Source organism: Plasmodium yoelii (genome assembly GCF_900002385.2).
Source record: "Plasmodium yoelii strain 17X genome assembly, chromosome: 8".
Taxonomy (NCBI): domain Eukaryota; phylum Apicomplexa; class Aconoidasida; order Haemosporida; family Plasmodiidae; genus Plasmodium; species Plasmodium yoelii.
The window spans coordinates 297792-317963 of record NC_036180.2 but is presented as its reverse complement, the minus strand read 5'-3'; the positions used below and the strand labels follow the sequence as shown (position 1 = coordinate 317963).

Below are 20172 nucleotides of genomic sequence, written 5' to 3'. Positions count from 1 at the left end.
TGAAACAATAAGCCAAAGTAAAAAAAATATATTGTTAGCGTTTTTTTATTACAATTATTATATTACGTATTTAATATTTTTATAAATAAATATTATGCTAAATTCCTTAAAAAAACTTTATACACCTATTGAAAATGATATAATTTGAACATAATATGGAAAAATTATTTTAAATAAATAAGGGGAAAACAATAAATATATGTACACAAAATAATACACATATAAAATAAGGATTATATAATTACTTAAAAATATTATTAATTGGCATAATCATTACAATTATCATTAAAGCATTTATTTTATTACATTGTGTGTTATTGTTACAATTATTCGTTATCTCTAATTTTTAAATAGTACAAATAAAAATGAATAGGTTTTTTTTTAATACGCTAAACTCTTCGGCCCTTTTTCAAAATTTTAAATTTAAGAGCTCATTTTTAAATACTGGATATTCAATAGCAAGTAGAAATGTAACAATCAACGCTGGAAATACCATTTCAAATAATGGCTTATACAAAAATTATAATTTTCTCAGATTTTACCACACCTCACCATTTATGTGTAAAACAATTAATACCCAAAACACCAATGCTATCCTCAAGGTAAATAAATAAATATATATATATACTTTTTAAATCAAAGTATATTCACACAACATAAAGAACAAATTCGTGTGTATTATATTCGGTGTACATAATAATGAATTGTTTATTTTTTTTAATATTATAGAAACTATTTATAGTTTTATTATTATATCTGTAGTCACACAAATTATATGTATTTATATGATCATGTTTATGTATTTACAATTAAGTGTGTAGTTTATGAATTTTATAATAATATGCCCTTTTATAAATACATAATGTTTTGATGGCACACATGTTGTATTAATTTGTGAATACATTTTTTTAGGACGAAAAGAATAGCATTAACACTAAATTAGGTGTTAGACATGATAGTGGTATAGCAAGTTTATCAGCAGCTATTGCATTGATGTCAGTTGGAGGGGTAATATAGAAATAAGTAAAACGTAAAATACGTATGTGAATATTATAGCAATAATACTACTATTTATTTGCACACACATTATTTGAGAAAATCATTTTTATTTTACATTATTTTTATTTAAAAATAAAACTATAGGTTGCTCAAGGTATTGGAAGTTTATTTTCAGCTTTGGTTTTGGGTACTAGTAGAAATCCATCTATAAAGGACGAATTATTTACTTATACTTTAATTGGGATGGGTTTTTTGGAATTTTTAGGTAATTTTTTTTCATATGATTTATCATTCATTTATTGTTTTTTTTCTACATATTTTATTATTATTTTTCTATATATTTTATTATTATTTTTCCATTTTTGCAGGTATTATTTGTGTCTTAATGAGCGCAGTTTTACTATATTCATAAAATAATAACATATGAATTTTTTGCTTTTTAATATGGTACAATTTTTTATTCCCGTAAATAATTAAACCCTAATCTTATATCAAAATAATAAGCTTAATGAAGAGCAGGGATGTTTTATATATTTAAGAGCATATACATATATGTTTTTTCATAGTTATAATATTAGCATTCACCCATAAAAATGCATGAAATATATATAGATATACTATCTATTTATTATTTTTATTTTTTTCCTCCATATAATTAATTGTTTTCTGAGAAAACTTTTAATTATATATAGTTTTGTTTAATATTATAGTATATATACTTATAGACAATTTTTTTTATGTTAAGAAAAAAAAGGACACCGAAACAAAATGAAAAGAAATAGCAATAATAATAACTATAATAGTTAGAGTAATAAAAATATGTAACGAAAGAAATCAAAGCTTAGACATAATTTAAATAATACTTTAAAAAAAAATTTTATAAATATGACGGTCTACTCATTTTGCTTTTTTTTTTCTTTTTTCCCAATGCCTTCATACAAATTCGAGGGCGATATGTTTTTAGAATTAATGTAAGATATATTACAAAAAATAAATAATATAATAAATAAGTGCACACAAATTATTATATATTTGTTGGCGCTAGGTTGTATACTTGTTTTCTTTAATATAAAGAAGGGTTCATATAAACCACAATACGTTAATAAAAAATCGCAGCACAAATACATTGTCCTTGTATTTCCACAAACCTTTAATGGTATATGCATATAAATTATAGCATATTATTATATAAGTATTCCTATGTTATAACACAATTTGCATAATACTATCGTATGAATATAAGTATATAAAGTCCGTTTACCTCTTTCGTTTATTTTTAACTAATGGGTATTTAAAAATAGAAATAAAAAAGGAAAATGTAATAATAAATAATAGAAAAGCTGATAGATTTTCTTAAAATAAAATTTTAATTTACACAAAAAAAAATAATTGGTGAACCCCTTTACTTGCTATGTTTCCAAATATAAATATATAATATATAATAAAATTAAATATGAAAAAATCAAAAATGTTTCTTTATTTCCTTTTTATATGTACAAAGTTGTATATTTGTTTTTATTAAAAATGTTGATTTGTTGGTTTCCTTTTTTTCAAGCATTTTTTTTATACGCATACAGCGATTGTATACTATTAATATCGTATATATGAAAACCGTATCATTTATAATTGTAGTTGAGATAATAATAAAAATTTAAAGAACAGTAAAATATAAATTGTGGAAAAGTATTAAAAAAATAATAATAATAATATATGAAGATAAATGAAAAAAATATAAAAACATATAATATTATTACAGTTTTAATGCTCCCTTTTATTCTTTGTGAACAAACGGAAATTTCAAATTTTAAATATATTTCCTATATTTTATGAAATAGTATATTGGCTTTAAAATATAGATAAATATATGCATTAATTTTAAGGTTTGGTTTTATAATATATGCATGAAAATTTGATAATACTCACAAAATCACTATGGAAAAAAAAAAGGGAAGCGCCATTTATAATACGTTGCAATAAGAGGATATTAAAATATTTCGCAATATGTATATAGCATTAATATATAACTTAAATATATAGTTTATATTTTTCGTTTATTTATTTGATGATTTATGTATATTATAATAATACAATACAATACGTGCATCATATCATTGCAGTTGGTTTATTACTTTAAAATAAAAATTTGGATATTAATATATAATATATTTATTATTATATTGCTTTTTTATGCAAAGCAAATTTAATTAAAAATGTACGAACATGAAATTTTATAATAATTAAAATTAAAAAAAAAAAAATTTTACATTTATTCTCATTAGAAAATAAATAAAATAGTTTACAAAATTATTAAATAAATATTATATATTGTTATAGTAGTTTTTTCGAAAACAAATTATTATATCTAAACTAACCTTTTTTTAATTGATACTTTTTACATTTTTTATAATAAACAATGGGTTGTATACAAAACGTTCACCCAAAAAAATACGGTCAAGGATCAAGGCAATGGTAATATAATATAATATAATTTACTGCTTGTTTAAAATTCAAGAATTACAAGCTCATTATATTTATTTATATTTTCATATATATATATATATATATATATTTAAATGTGGAAATAATGTACATGTTTTTAGTATGTGTTAAATAAGCGAACGGGAAAATATATAGAGAATGTATATTGGCCCATTTTAATATTAATACAAGTGCTATTTTACGTATATGCATTGGTTTGTGGATATATAAACATAGATATAATAATGCACAAATATAAGTATCTTTACATATATATAAGATTCTTTTATGGATATATACAAGTTTTCATATAATATAATAATGTTTTTATATATAATATTTTTTCCATCTATAAATATTGTATAAATGCATTCAATGAGGCATCATTATGCCTTTATATAAAATACATAATAACTTTTATATGTAAGTTAATGCATATATGTATAGTCATATATATATTTTTTTTTATTTCTTTTTTTTATTATAGCCGAGTATGCTCCAACAGGCACGCAATCATAAGAAAATATAACATCAATATATGTAGACAATGCTTTAGAGAAAGAGCTGATATAATTGGATTTAAAAAGGTTTGTACTTTTTTTATATTTTAAAATAATTTAATATTTTATTAAGTTCACACTGAAGATTATATATATTTTTTTTTTAATTATTCCCATTTACAGTATAGATAAAAGGACAAATCCTGACGACCATATTAATGAAACAACAATACTAATTAACCATATCTATCACTCGGTGCTGTTTTTTAATAATTAATACTTTAAATTAAAAAATGGAGAAAATATAAGGCGATTATTCTAAATTTTACAAAAAGAAAAGAAAAAATGAGGAAATAATTAAATACAAATATGATAATTTAAATTGTTGTTTCCTAGTACATATGTGTACAAATAGATATAGAGAACAAGTGGATATGCAAACTGAAAGATTTGAAAGAAATAAATTTTTGGAAATATTGTAATTAATTTTTTTTTATTCGAAAATTATGCATTAAAAAAAATATTTATATATATGCATGTATTATATATGTGTATTTTTGAAAACTGATACGAAGCTACATGATAAATAATTTTTTATCATATATGTTTTATTATTGCCTATATATTTGTTAAATGAACACAAACACATAAATACATATATTAATAAATACACTGTATATTATATATACCATTACAGTTTGTCCTCAAAGTATTTTTATAAAGTCCATTTTATTGTAAAAATGGGATAAAAGGTTTATTATTTTTTTTATAATATTAAATTGTGGGAAAAAATGGAAATAAAATATATCTTAAAATGGCAAATGTCTGGTAATAAGTTGGTATTATTTTTCTCGTTCATTCTTATTATGTTATATTAAATTTTGTCGAAAAATAAATAATTTACATAAATTGAGGGTATTATATATAGATAAATAAAACAAAATAAATACTAAAAAGCAACAAATATACAAACGGTAAAGGAAATAATATAATGGTTGGTAAATAATGTGTATATGGTAACATACGTAAAGCAACAGTAAATAGCTTTATCATGTTTTTCTTCTTTTTAAGCGATATTTTTATAAGATATAATTTTAGAATTATAAAAATTAATAAATTTTTTCATCAATCAAAGCTAAACGAATATAATATAAATTATAGAATAATTTTTTTTCTATATCGAAATATTACTATTTTTAATTTCTATATACATATGCAAGGTATAATTGCAAAAATATATGTACATATAAAGAGAAAAAAAATACTATTAATATTACCCCAAAATATTTAATTTTTTCTTGATAAAATACAACATACAAAGTAGAAAAAATAAAGAATATGAATTTGTATATATGTATATTTATATATATTTATATATATATGTGTGTTGTAAGCGAATTAGAATATAGGCATACATTATATTAAAAAATGTGTTTTTTTTAACTAAAACAGATATATAATATGGTTTAACTAAAAATATAGCCATTTTCAGTCATTTGAATTTTCTATTTATTTTTTTAATTTTTTCAAAATTTAAAAACACATAGCAATGAGTAGGTTGATATTTATGAAATTGTAGGGCTGATAAAATGATGACAAATTGGTACTTTAGGCAAATAATAAATCAGAAAAATGGAACATTTTGTAAAAATTTGAAATCAAGTCTTTTCAAAACAAAGGTATTAAGAAATATATCAATTACACGACGAGTACGAAAAAGAAATATCCAAACAAATATAAATGATGATGGAAATTTCGAAATAAATAAAGGAATGGGAGAACAAGACTCAATAAAAGGGAATATTAAAAATATAAACAAATCAATACTTAGGGAAAAGCGTGAAAAAATAAAAGATGAATTATATAAAAATAGTTTTTTAGATTATAATTTTAAAATAAATATATATTTAAAGCTTAATGAGTTAAAAATATATAACCCAACAGAAATTCAAAAAAATGTAATTCCGTTGTTGTTACAAGGAAAGGAAGAAAAAGAGCTTACGAAAAATAAAAATGAAATAGATATAATGTCTTCACAAAATTTATATAAGAACATTTTAAAAAATAGAGCATATATTAATAACTATTTAAAATCGAATTCATATATGGATACTGATTTTTATGATTTAGAAAAGTACAAATGTGTTGATACATATGAAGATGATAGACATGCAAATAGCAAATATAATAAATATGAAAATAACGAAATAAATACAACAAACAATAGTAAAAATGTAGCAAAATGCTTTAATGATATATATGTTATTGTTAGTCCAGATAATAGTGGTAAAACGCTGAGTTATTTTCTTCCTATTATTGACAATTTTTATAAGAATAATGAAAATATTATGACGAATTTGTCTAATTTTTATAACTTTTTAAATAAATATAATTACAAAAAATATCGAAATAAACTATTCCGTAAAAAAGAAAAATTAAGATACCTTAAAAATAAAGAAAATTTATTTTTTAATATATCCTATGAAAAATTTAAAGTAAAAAATAGATATATATATATGAGAAGATTTAACAATTTCAATGTCAGTAATAGTTATATTAGTAATAAAAAAAATAATAAGCTTAATAGTTTAAAACATAAAAAAAACGTTTATTTTCCATATGCCATTATATTGACAAATACTAGAGAGGCAGCTTGTGAACTTTTTTCATTTTTAAAATGTTTTGATATAAATATCGAGCTTTTGGCTGGTGGTTATGGAAATAAAAAAAAGTCCATCAAAAAATTTCATGTCCAATCTTTTCATTCTAACAAGAAAGATAAAATAAATTTTTGTGATAACGACGATATGTCCAATAAAAATCCAGACAATTGTTTCAACACAGAATCTCAATTTATTAGTAGCAATAATTTTTTGAAAAAAATAAAAAGTAATTCTAAAAAAAAAAATAATGTTATAAATTATAATATCGATGTTTTAATAGGAACACCTGATAAAATTTTTGAAAAATTAGATAATGCTAAAAATAAGCATTTGTATAATTTAAAATTTTTAAAATATTTAGTAGTAGAAGAATCTGAAACATTGTGTAATCCTTTTAATGAAAAAAAACTTCAACTTATATTTAACCACGTTAAAAATTACACAAATATGTATTATTTTAGGAGACCTGCATTATTAAATCAAGATGGGACTCATAATGATACTGAACATGAAGAGAAAAAAGAGACACAAAAATTGGAGGATGAAGAAAAGGCAGATAAAATTAATACTAGAAAGAGGAGTAATAATACTATTAAAGAATTGAACAAAAAATATACTAGTCTTTCTGAAGAAGCTAATGAAAATGATCAAGATTATGAATATTTAAAAGATGATGAATCAGAAATTAGGGATGAAAAAAATAATAATTCCACTATTAACAATGAAGATATAGACAATTCTTGTGATGAAACAAAACCTGTAAAGACAAAAAATAAAAATGAAAGCATCATCAAAAAAATTGAAAGTATTGAAAATGTAAAAAATACGATAAATTCAAATATTCCTATTACAATATTCGTATCGGCAACAAAAACATTTTGTATAAGTGAATTTTTGAGCAATAATATCAGAAGTAAATATGTGCAACAAATAATTAATTTGAATAGCCATGATATTCGTAGTGAAATAAAGCATGTTTTTATTAATAGCAAAAGTAAGGAAAAAGTTTCTTTACTTCTCGAAATTCTTAGCAATAAAGAGTTGAAAACAAAAGATGGAAATAATAATAGTCAAAGAAATGAAAAGAAAGGTGTAAAAGGTAATTCACATATGTTTTTAAACAAATATGTAATATTTTGTAATACTCGAAAAAGTGTAATGAATTTAAAAGATATATTATCAGAATTAAAATACAAAGTCAGTTGTATTCATAATGAAATGAATTATAAAGACAGAAGTCATAATTATAGGAATTTTAAAAAAAACAAAACAAATATATTAATATGTACAAACATACTAAGTAGAGGTGTACATTTTGAAAATTGTGAAATTATAAATTATGATATTAGTAATAACATAAATGACTATATTTATAAATCTAGCAAAGTCAACTTAAACAAATTTAATAACACAAGTAATTCATTAACATCTTTTTTTAATAAAAAAAATACAAGTCTAGTAAATGATATTATAGAAAAAACTGTTGATAAAAAACAAATAATTTTTCAAAATTTAAATAAAAAAGTTAGTAGAATGCTTAATATACATAATAAATATTATGATATTATAAAAAAAAAAAAAAAATATCAAAAGAGGGGTGGAAGAAAAGCATTAAATATGGCGCCTAGAAGAAATTGTCTCAGTAAAAAAAATAAAATTTTGTCAAAAAAATTATATTTTTATCATAAAATGGGTATTGAACGAAAGAGGCTCATTAAAAAAGGGATACTTAAGGGTCACGAAAAAATACCACGATATCCAAATAGAAAAGCAGAGATATATGATAGCAATGAATATAATACTGTAACCAAATTAGAAGATGGATCATTACAAATATTAAGGAAAAAGAGAAAATCGAAAAAACACACAAATGATGAACAAGGAAGCTATGATCAAGAAACTATCGTTTTGGACAATATGCCAACTTATGAGGATGAAACAAAAATAAAGGAAAAAAAACATCAAAAAAAAACATATTTTTAGCAATTTCAATTTTATAATACGAATATATATAACCTTTTTTGTTTAAAAATGATAAGGGGTGTATAACCAAATTTTGCATTTTTTAAATTTTAAACTTTTTTTTTTGGTAAATTATGAACCGTGCATCAGTTGTGGTGAATATAAAGGATATTTGTTTGGTTATTCCATATATTTGACACTCCACACTTTTGCTATTTTATTTATTTTTATCATGTATATATAAATAATTTACACAATTCATAATGTATTTATGCCTATTTTCCTAATTCCTTTGTTATTTTGAAAAAATTACGACTTTCATTTTATGGAAAAATATATAATATACACATATATTTAAATCACATTATTGCAATAGATAATTTGTAAGTTTCGTGTTAAAGTGTATTTATTACTTTAATCCTATTTTTCATTACAAACTTATGCATTAATTGTTTTATATATTTTTAATTATATTATTTTTAATTTGTTATCTACATAATAGTACAAATAAAACAGTGGTATAGAATGAGACTATGTCTTTCATCAAGTCACATGCATACATATATATGTATATATGCATTTTGAATATAAATGCAATTTTCTCAACTCATATCACATCTATAAAATATATTTTTTTAACATATGAATATTATTTCATCTGTGTGATAGAACACACTAAGACCATATGTATATGGGATATTCAAGGAATTCTAAAAAATAAAAAAGTATGGAATGCAAACTAAGAATATGATATTAAAAAGCAACAGATATATTTATGGTGCATATACTGTAAACAAAGTAAAACTGAGACCTCAAATGAATATGACTATCCAATAATATATACACATATTTTACATGTGTTTGCCTCTTTTACTACCTTTTTATTTGTATAAAAAAAAATAATGTAAAGAATAAAAAATAAATTCGACTTTTATACTACATAACCATGTGTTTGTATAATAGAGATGAAAATCAAAAAATATGGCCCAAAAGTAAAAATAGAAAATGAATGTGTTAATATCTTGGTATTATCAAAACTTTTATTATATGAAAATTAAAAATGAAATTTGTTTATTTTAAATAGGATTTTTTTATTTTAAGAAAAAAAATAAAAAATAAATACTATAGCTTAAATGGTGAAATTATATATGCATCAACTTAAAAAATAAAAGTGATAAATATATGAGAAAACATGTACAAAATAAATCACATTATATTATATGCGTATTTAAATTGTAGCTATTTTTTTTTCGTCTTGCATTGAGATCTATTGAATAATATGCAAAAAAAATATATATACAAACAAAATTATAATAATAAAACAAAAACAAAATATATGAAAAACAATAGTACTAACAAAATGAAAGTTATTTTTTATTTCCACAAAAAACAAATAAATATGCAAATATAAAGTCAATATTATTATATTTTTTAACAATTGTTTTTAATATATATTAAATTTTGTTATTATTATAGCTTTTGAATTTTCTTATGAATATAACAATTTTTGATGATTTTTTTTTATTTATTAATTATATACCATTTATTATACAAAAATATATGTATATCTTAATGTGATTATATAATATATATATGGTTATTCCTTTGCTTGCGTTTCTCATACGTATGCAGTACTCCTATGAAATTTATATATTGCAAACGATAGAGAATTTGAGCATAAGATAAAAATAGTATTTATATATTTGTTATACTAAAATATTTAAATGTGCAATATTTCTATATATATAACAGAAAATAAATGACATATACCTATAGTATATAATATATATGTATATATATATATGTGTGTACATAAATAGTTACTTGTATAAGGTATACATTTATTTACCCCCTAAATTAACACAAATTCACATTTATATATGTATTTATATATATGATTTTTTAATCGATAAAATTAAAGAAGGAGATGAATTTGTCATAACTTTATATCTGAAATATAATATTCTACTGACAACAAAAAAAACAAAAATTGAAAAAAATCCACAATTAGTGTTAATCGATAAAAGGAGATTTAAACCTGGTTAAATGTGGTTAAAATGATTCAAAAAAAGTGCAAAACGAGAGAAAAAAATATGATCGTGTCTGATTCATTATTTTAATTTTTTTTTAATTTTTATATATGGGGTAAGTTATCCACTGCTATATATATATATGTGTACATATGTATGATTGTGTGTGTAATAATTTATATGGCGTAAATACGTTAGCAAATTTCCTTTTCTGAAAAACATTATGCGATACATATACACAAAAAATATATTTTGTTTATATGAACACATGATCATATAATTATATGTGCAAATACATGATAATTTTTTAAAGACGACAAAAAAGTGAATACAGTGATAATATTGTGCATTTTATTGTTATTATACTGCTACTACATTATAATTTTTAGTCACAAAATATACTTATTTATGTATTGTATGGCCATGTAAAATAGGAATAAAAAAAAAAAAAAAAATTGGTAATATTATCTCTGGAAGATCGACCTATTTGTGCATTCTGCATAGGTATATGTTTCCTTGACTATTAGGAATCCTGCTCGAAGTGGCCTTATTTTTATTTTATTGTATTTTTTTTATTTGTTTTTTTTTTTTCAAGTCATTTGTTCTTATATAAACAAGTTCAATACTGATGAATACAAATAATACAGAAGGAAGATATTTGTTAATAATATATGAAAAAGTATTTAAAATAATTTATATAAAGCATTTAAAAGACAATAAAGATGATGTCTCTAAAACCCCATGTTTGTTTATTTACCGAGAGACTGGGAAGTGCTCCGAAAAGTTAATATATAAAGATAATATTCGAAAAAAAAGTAAAAAATTTGGAATGCTATTAAATGAGTTAATAATTGATAGTATAATAGGTACAGTAGAAGCACATGACGAGTTATTTTTATTTGTTTGTGAAAAATGGAAATTGTTATGTAAATTTTTTTATTTAAATAAATATAGAAATATATATAAAATTGAAAGGGTGCAATATATACCATATAATAGAAATCTTTTCCCTATAAATACGACAATAAATAATTTCCTTAATATTGATGATAATTCAACAAGTTTTTTTATTAACAATTCAAAAAATAATGAAGACATAAATAAAAAGTTTGAAGTTGTAAACTCAGACCAGGCAAAGGATATATATGCTAACATTAAAGATTTGGATAAAAATCAAAAGCTTTTACAAAATAAAAGAGAAGATACTAATACTGATGAAAAATACGAAAACGGTTCATTAAATACTTCAAATAGAATAAATAATAATGAAATAAAAATAGGGAAATTTGAAAATAGCGGAATTATAATTGCAAATGAAGAACCGAGTAACCCTTATCGTTTTAGTAATGATATATATAAAATAGACGATCAAAATATATGTAATAAATATTTTATAAATAAAATAAATAAATGTGATTATGATGATCCAAATAATAAGAATAAAAAAGAATGTATTGAAAATTTAGAAATTGTAGAAAACATTACTGAACGAAAATTTTATGGCAATAATAATGAAGACAATCAAAATAATTTTAATAAAAAAGAAGAAAAAAATAAAAAGCTGCTAAACTTTAATACAGCAAAAAAATGGTTAACAAATCAATTTAATAATAAAAATATACTGAACATAATTTCAGATATAACAAATTATGATAGTAAAAATATGAATGGAACTGAAAAACCTTCCTTAAAAGTTCAGGGAGGTAATAATGAAAAATATCCTAATACCAAAGAAATAAATTCACAAAAAATGAGCACAAATACACATATCCTTGATGACAATGCAATGTTACTTGATCTTATGAATGACAAGAATGAATATAATCTAGTAAATGCAAATACGGGGAATAATAATATGGGAATAGAATCAAATAATTCCCATTTCAAATGTTTTGATATGAATGATTATGAATATGTATATAATAGTAATAATAAAAATGAAATTAAAAAAACAGATTTAATTCCAAATATAAACAGTGGGAATCCCAATGAAAATATTGAACTACAAGAAAGGAAAGATAATTACATTTCTGAAACAAAAAATGAAAATAATAATATTAACATACCAACAAATTTTGATTTTTTTAATGAAGAAAATAAAAATGAAATAATTCCAGATTATCTAATTGATGAAAAGAAAAAATGTTTAGGTTATGAAATAAAAAATGCCAAAAAAAAAAATGATGAGTCGAACATATTGATCGACCTAGATGATGATAAGACCAATGAAACTTGTTTTAACGAAAATAAATGTGATGAACAAGATCATAAAAATTTTATACCCTCTTTTAATGATGGAGAAAAAAAAGAAAATGTAATTGACAAGCCTTACGATAATAATAACAATAATAATATTGAGGATAGCCAAAAAGGTAGTGACAAACAAAACAAATGCAAAGATGTCGAAAGTGTCAAAACTATTAATGGGGATATTAAAGATTTGATAAACAACTATTATTTTAATGGTAGTAATTATGAAGATACTGAAAAAAGGGATTCTTATTTTATGGGTATTAAAAATGAAAATACAGAACATATAAAAAATGAAGATAAATTAATTTTAAAAATGGATATTCAAAAGATATTAAAAATGATTCAAAAAATATTATGTACACATATGTATTATTCATACGATTTTGATCTAACTCAATGTATTCAAAAAAAAAGAAGAAAAAATATTGAAGAGAAAGAGAAGGCGCCTTTATTACATCATTATTCCTCCTTAAATAAAAGAAAAAGTTTTTTAAAAATGTGTGAGAAAAAGTTTATGTGGAATTATCAAATGATTAAAAAAATGAAAAACAGATGTAAAATCGATGATAATTGGTTTTGTCCCATTATCCAAGGTTATATATCTTATACATCTATCGAAATGAATAAAAAACGTATAGAACTATTTTTAGTAAGTCGAAGATCTTCTATATTAGGAGGTACAAGATTTAATAAAAGAGGTATAAATGATGATGGGTATGTAGCTAATTTTGTTGAATCAGAACAAATTATTAGAATTGATAATAGAGATAATATATTTTATAAAAGCAGATTCGATAAGGTAGATGTAGATAGTTATGTTAAAAAAATTGACGTGTCTAAAGATAAAGAAAATGGTGAAATAAAAATGAAGAAGAGCTTGTACGGAATGGAAGGGAAAGTAATGAAAAATAAGGTACCTAGTACAAAGGAAATAGATGAAAACAAATATGAAGGAAAAGAAATTGAAATGAAATGTTTTAATAAATTATTAGTTGATAATAATAGCAATCAAGAAATAATCAGCAAAAGTGATGCAAGCGAAAAAGAAATGAAACCCACAAAAATGAACATATATAGAAATATTATAAATAAGCATATATACAAAAGAACAAATGAACTAAATAGAAATAAATGTCTAAACAATCTTTTAAATTTTGAAAATCGGATTATTTCGTTAGTTCAAATAAGAGGTTCAGTACCATTATTTTGGAAACAACATTCTATGTCATCACATGTGAATATTCAAAGATCATCGTTACTAAGTATTAAAGCATTTAAAGAGCATAACAAAAAATTAATACATAATTATGGTAATAATATATATTATATAAATTTGTTAAGTCAAAATAAAAATAATGAAAAAAAATTAACAAAAAAATTAATTGAATTAATAAATTGTGTTAAAAAAGATGATACTTATAAAGAAAAAGATTTTCTAAATTATATAGAATATGATTTTCATATTTCAGTTAAAAATAAAAGTTTTGATGATGCAATGGATAGTTTTATAAATAATGTTTTATTAAAACAAATAAAAAATGTTTCATTTTTTGTTGAACCAATAAATAATGAAAATAATAGGCATCGAAAAAGACCACATATTCGTAGTAAGCATAATGAATCATATATTTTTCAAGATGGTGTTTTTCGAACAAATTGTTTAGATTGTTTAGATAGAACAAATGTTTTTCAATATTACTATTCTTTGTTTTTTATTTTATACATTTTAAATGTTTCGAAAAATGATAATTTCTTAAATCCTGTTAAAAAATCTAATATTAATTTTCCAAAAAATGCAAGTAACATATTTAGCAATAATGAATTAGTAACTATATTAAGTTCAATGGAGATGGATAATTATTTACTTGAACCAACAGATAGAGTACAATCAGATAAATTATATGAGTATAATAATAATGTGTATTCTTCAGGACATGGCTCAAATCAATTAAGCACTAATAATAATTTAAATTTAAGTAATAATAGTGGTAATGGTATAAATAAAAAAAAAAAAAGTAATGAAAGTAGTAGCCATAGTGCTGTCAGTTTTTTATTAGAAGGATTTAACTATATTAGCACAGGGGGATTAAATAATGAAAATTCCAATAAAAAAAATGAAGAAAATAAAAATTCCAAAAATTCGAATTTAAATGTTGCAAATATGAATGATGGATATAATGTAACAAATATAATTGATAAAGGATATAGACCAGAACATAATGATGAATATGTATATGTATTAAAACATTTATTTAAAAAGATGTGGGTAGAAAATGGTGATATTATAAGTACACATTATACAGGTACAGGTAGTGTTTTTTCTTCCCAAATAAATGTTGGTCGATCATCAATTAGTACTAATATTGATCATGCTATTAAATCGATTGAAAGATTTTATCAAAATAATTTTGAAGATAATTTTAGACAAGAATGTATAGATATTATTTTATGTGCAGGTAAATATAGTAATAAAAATAAAAGACGAAATTATTTAATTGGAGGCGATTTTAATTATTTATTAAATTATAATAATTTGATAAATATGGATAATTTTATCAAATTATGCAATAAAAATCCATATTTTTCTATTCCTCATTTTTATCAAAACATGAATAATAGTAAAGATAAAACTCAAATTAATGGAATAACTGAGAATTCAAATAAGTCCATTAATAGTGATGCTTATTTAACTTTAAATACAAAAAAAGAAGATCTTTTAAAAAACAAACTTGATAAAAGTAAGAAAAAACGAAGATTTAGAATTCGATTATCAGAACGATTAAGAAGAAAATATTATTCACCAACAGTTAAATCTATTCAGAATATGAATCAAGACGAAATTGATAGCAATTCTAAAAACAATGAAAATTATTTAATAAAAAATAATATACCTCACGCTAATGAACTGGGAAAAATAAATGAGTTTAATGAAAAAACAGATGATAATGTTTTAATAACATGTGGAAAGAAAAAGGGACATAAAAAAAGTACATCAAGTAGTGGTACTAATATTATTAAAAAAGAAAATGAAGAATATGATTATGAAAAATTAACTCACATCGTTGCTAAAAAAAGTAATGGAAGTATTGATAATGTAAAGAAAAGTGAAAAACGTAAGAAACATTTAAATTATAGTAATAACAATATTGGTGGTAATAATAATAATAATAAAAAAACAGGAAAGGAAAGAAAAAAATACAAAAGCAATTTAATATATGTAAAAAATTTATATAAAAAAAGAAATTATATATATGGTTTACGAAGTAAAAATAAATTTGGAGATTTACTAAGTTATGATTTGATAAATCAATATTATATGAATAATGAAGATTTCAAATTTACACAAAATTATATAAAAAGTAAAAGTAAAAATTACAACTATGAAGAAAAAATAATTAAATTATGGACAGGAACATGGAATTTATGTGGAAGTGATATATATGAATTAAATGATATATCTTCATGGTTAAATGAAAATAATGAATATGTTGATATTTATGTATTTTGTTTTCAAGAAGTTGTTGAATTAACTGGATTTAGAATTTTAATGAACATGAAAGATAAATTTAAGGAAAAAAAAATAGAACAAAAAATTACACAAACATTGGCAGAAATTTCACAGAGACAAAAAGAAATGTATTTAAAAAGTCAAAATAATAATAATGAAAGTTATTTTATAGATAAAAATATTTCAAGAAATGAAGACAATACAGAATCAAACAAAGAATATTTTTACGATAGCTATATAAAAGATGATAAAAAAAATGATGATAATTTAGATATTCTCGATATATCTAAAAGTGCATTTTTAAATAATTGTTTTAATAATTTAAATAAGGAATATAACGAAGGAAATGACAATGATAATACTTCATATCCATATAATATGAAAAATAATAACAATTATGAATTTCAACATGATTATAATTATGTCGATAACGATTTGATTTCTAAAGAAAATAAAAGTGATCATATTGATTCCCTTATAGATAGTAATAATATTAGAAAGGAATGTGTTGATAGTGGAAATTATATTTTTAGTGAAGATGGTAATAATTTGAAAGAGAATAGTAATAATTTTCTTAAAAATGATGAAAATAATAAATTTTTAACGACACCTAAATTAAAAAGAAATGGTACGAGATTTAGTTGTAGTGTAACTGAAATATTTGAGGATAATTCCTCAGTAAGTTTGGGCAAAGATATAAATATTTTAAACTCTGGTAAGAATGATAGTAAATTTGTTAATAATAATGAAAATATAGAAAATTATAAGGGTTCTAAAAATAGTAATATATATACTAATGTACAAGACGGATTTGGAACACATAATAATAGACTTGATAAGGAAATGGATGTATTTAAAAGTTGTAATCAAAATGATGAAACTAAACAAAATGAAAACATAATAAAACCAAGTGCTAATAGTAGCTTTGTAAATACCAACCACAATTTTGGTGATAATAAAAGAATGTATATAAACAGAAATATAAATACCTATGATAATTTCACCAATATAAAAAGTACTTGTAGTGAAAAGAATTCGAATCGAATGGGAAAAAAAAATGATATGAAAAAAGATAGTAGCACAAGTAATAATAGCAGAAAAAGGAATGATATGAAATATGATAAGTTTTTAAAAAATGACCAAAATTATAATAGTAACAATAATAATAAATACTTTTTAAATTTAAAAAAATTTAAATACGTAAAATTAAAATCAGTATCCATGATAGGATTATTTATCATAATTTTTATCGACGAAGGTTTAGTTGATCATATAAGAGAACTTGATGTTTGCAAAGTAAAAGTTGGGTTAAAGGGAAATACAGGTAATAAAGGAAGTGTATCTGTTAAATTTAGATTGGGTTTTAATTCATTTTGCTTTAACAATATTCATTTGGCATCAGGACAAACAAACATTTTCGAAAGGAATAGTCAAATGCAAAGTATATTAAATAATAGTTTTCAAAGCCAAGAATTAAATAATTTATTTAATTTTGACTATTTTTTTGCTTGTGGAGATTTTAATTTTAGAATTAATAAAAATCATGAAGAAGTTTTTAAACTCATTTCAAATAAAAATATTACCCAATTGTTGAATTATGACCAATTTATATATAATAAACTTTATAATATTTTGCCCTTTTGTTTATTTTATGAAAATCCAATTACATTTAACCCGACTTACAAATACAAAAAAAATTCAAACATATATGATGTTCGAAGAACCCCAGCATGGTATGATTTATTTGCATACACAATTGAGCAATTATTTTATTTTTTTATTTGTAAATTTTTTTTTACACTTATATATTTTCTTCTTTTTTTTTTAGGTGTGACCGAATACTGCTTAGTGGAAAATTAATACAGTTATCTGAATTGGAGAAAAAAAGAAAAGAATTTATGGATCGTGAAATGAAATCTGAAAAGGATAAACCAGATAATAGTATATGTAACGGTATATGTAACAATGTAGAGAATATTATTAGCGAAAATGTGACTAATAAGGAAACGAATAATGATAACGAAGATAACGATTTTTATTATAACGATAGAATATATTTCAAACATATGAATTATAAGACACATAATAATTTTTTTTCAAGTGATCATAAGCCTGTTAGTGCAATTATAGAATTAAAAGTTTTTTTTGATAAAAAGGATATTGAATATAAATCGAATAATTCGTATAGCATTATAGAAAATGATGAATTCAATAATTTCACCAAAAATTCTAGTAACACAAGTAATAGCAGTAATAATAAAAATAATAATTTGTTAGATTATTTTTTTCCAAATAATTATGGCATAAGTAAATATACTACTTATCCAATATCACAAATTTTAAATTATTCTCAAAATATTAATAACAAATTAAAAAATGGGGTCAATGAAAATAATTTTCAACAAACTCCCATTTCCAAAACCGACCAAATTGACGAATATAGAATTTTCAAATGACAATAATGATATATAGTCTGCCGAAAAAAAATCAACTAAACAAATAAAATATAACAAAATAAATAACTATTATATATTTAATGAATGTCTGTAATATACAATATATATGCAGAACAGTAATCTGGGACATGTACATACCGCAAATGCATAATTATGTATGCATGTGCACACAAAACTTATTCATATACATTTCTTCTCTCTTTTTTTTCATTAATTTTTTTTTATGTAAAATTAATTTGTATCATTTCTCGTTTTCTTATTTTTTCCCAATATGTTCACGCTTAATTTGTTAATTGTATATTTGCGTGATTGAATTTTTATTGCATTATTATGTTTTCATACACATGTATATGATGAGAGTTTTTTTTTGTATATATATATTAATTTACATACATACCGCAAAAAAAAGAGAAAAATAGTTAAACATGCTTAATGAATAATTAATTTATTATATTTTTTATATAAAGATATAAGCATTCGATTTATTTCTTAAATATTAGATTTTTATGTTATGAATGTATGCTTAATAGTTATGTGTATAATATGCTTATATCTCCTCATTAACTTTAATATTTTTTTGTTGTAAAAACAAAAAATGTATTTTCAAAATAAATTAAGAGAAAAAAAAAATATATATATATATATATATATATATATATATATATAATTAAAAAATAACAGGTTTGTTAGCAAATTTGTCGAAAGAGAATTAAGTTTGTTTTGCTTCATCCACATTCAGAAAGTGGGTAAGTAAATGTGTGTGTGTACATATAAGCATTGGGAATACTTGAAGGCTATGCTAAATATGTCCATGCTATTTATAAATTCAATGTGTAAATATAAAATTAACAAATTGTTATAAATAAAATTAATGTAAAAATTCGTGGGAAAATATGTTTTTAGTTGTATGGGGTTGTTTTAAATAAGGCTTTTATTTTTATATAAGCACAAAGTACTAAATAAATATTTATTTATACTTATGTTAAAGTGGCTTATATTTTTTTAGCACATTTTTAATACACAAAATTATGCATAAGTGTTATTTTATATATATATGGAAAATTATAATTATATTTCAGTTGATATTATTATTCATTAAAGTTTTCAAAAGAATAAGAATTGAAAAATATAAGAATTTTTTTAAAATTAAAGAAATAAATAAATATGTGTATATAATTACGGAGATATTTTTTAAAAATTTATATTAATATATTAGTGCTAAGTACACCCTTAACCCCTTTTGTAATTCGTAAATATAAAAAAAGAGAAAAAAATACTTGTATCATCAAAGATTTTCATTTTTTAAGGACCCAAAGATTTTTT

General features: G+C 21.3%; 4 protein-coding genes across 4 annotated transcripts; all 4 read left to right on the top strand.

The window, feature by feature from the left end:
• Positions 1–365: 365 nt before the first annotated feature.
• On the top strand, positions 366–1411 carry PY17X_0806200 (ATP synthase subunit C, putative; the record flags this gene model as incomplete). Its single annotated transcript, XM_718926.2, has 4 exons — positions 366–602; positions 913–1008; positions 1144–1264; positions 1368–1411. 4 exons carry the CDS (start codon positions 366–368, stop codon positions 1409–1411), a joined length of 498 nt encoding a protein of 165 aa, XP_724019.2.
• A 2001-nt stretch (positions 1412–3412) lies between these two features.
• Positions 3413–4169, top strand: PY17X_0806100 (40S ribosomal protein S29, putative; the record flags this gene model as incomplete). The annotated part of the gene is made up of 3 exons (XM_022955651.1): positions 3413–3468; positions 3965–4064; positions 4161–4169. The coding sequence occupies 3 exons, from the start codon at positions 3413–3415 to the stop codon at positions 4167–4169; spliced, it is 165 nt and encodes a 54-aa protein (XP_022811901.1).
• A 1397-nt stretch (positions 4170–5566) lies between these two features.
• PY17X_0806000 (helicase) lies at positions 5567–8623 on the top strand (the record flags this gene model as incomplete). The annotated part of the gene is made up of 1 exon (XM_725264.2): positions 5567–8623. The coding sequence occupies one exon, from the start codon at positions 5567–5569 to the stop codon at positions 8621–8623; it is 3057 nt and encodes a 1018-aa protein (XP_730357.2).
• A 2637-nt stretch (positions 8624–11260) lies between these two features.
• On the top strand, positions 11261–18849 carry PY17X_0805900 (uncharacterized protein; the record flags this gene model as incomplete). Its single annotated transcript, XM_726136.1, has 2 exons — positions 11261–18126; positions 18222–18849. 2 exons carry the CDS (start codon positions 11261–11263, stop codon positions 18847–18849), a joined length of 7494 nt encoding a protein of 2497 aa, XP_731229.1.
• Between the last annotated feature and the right edge of the window lie 1323 nt (positions 18850–20172).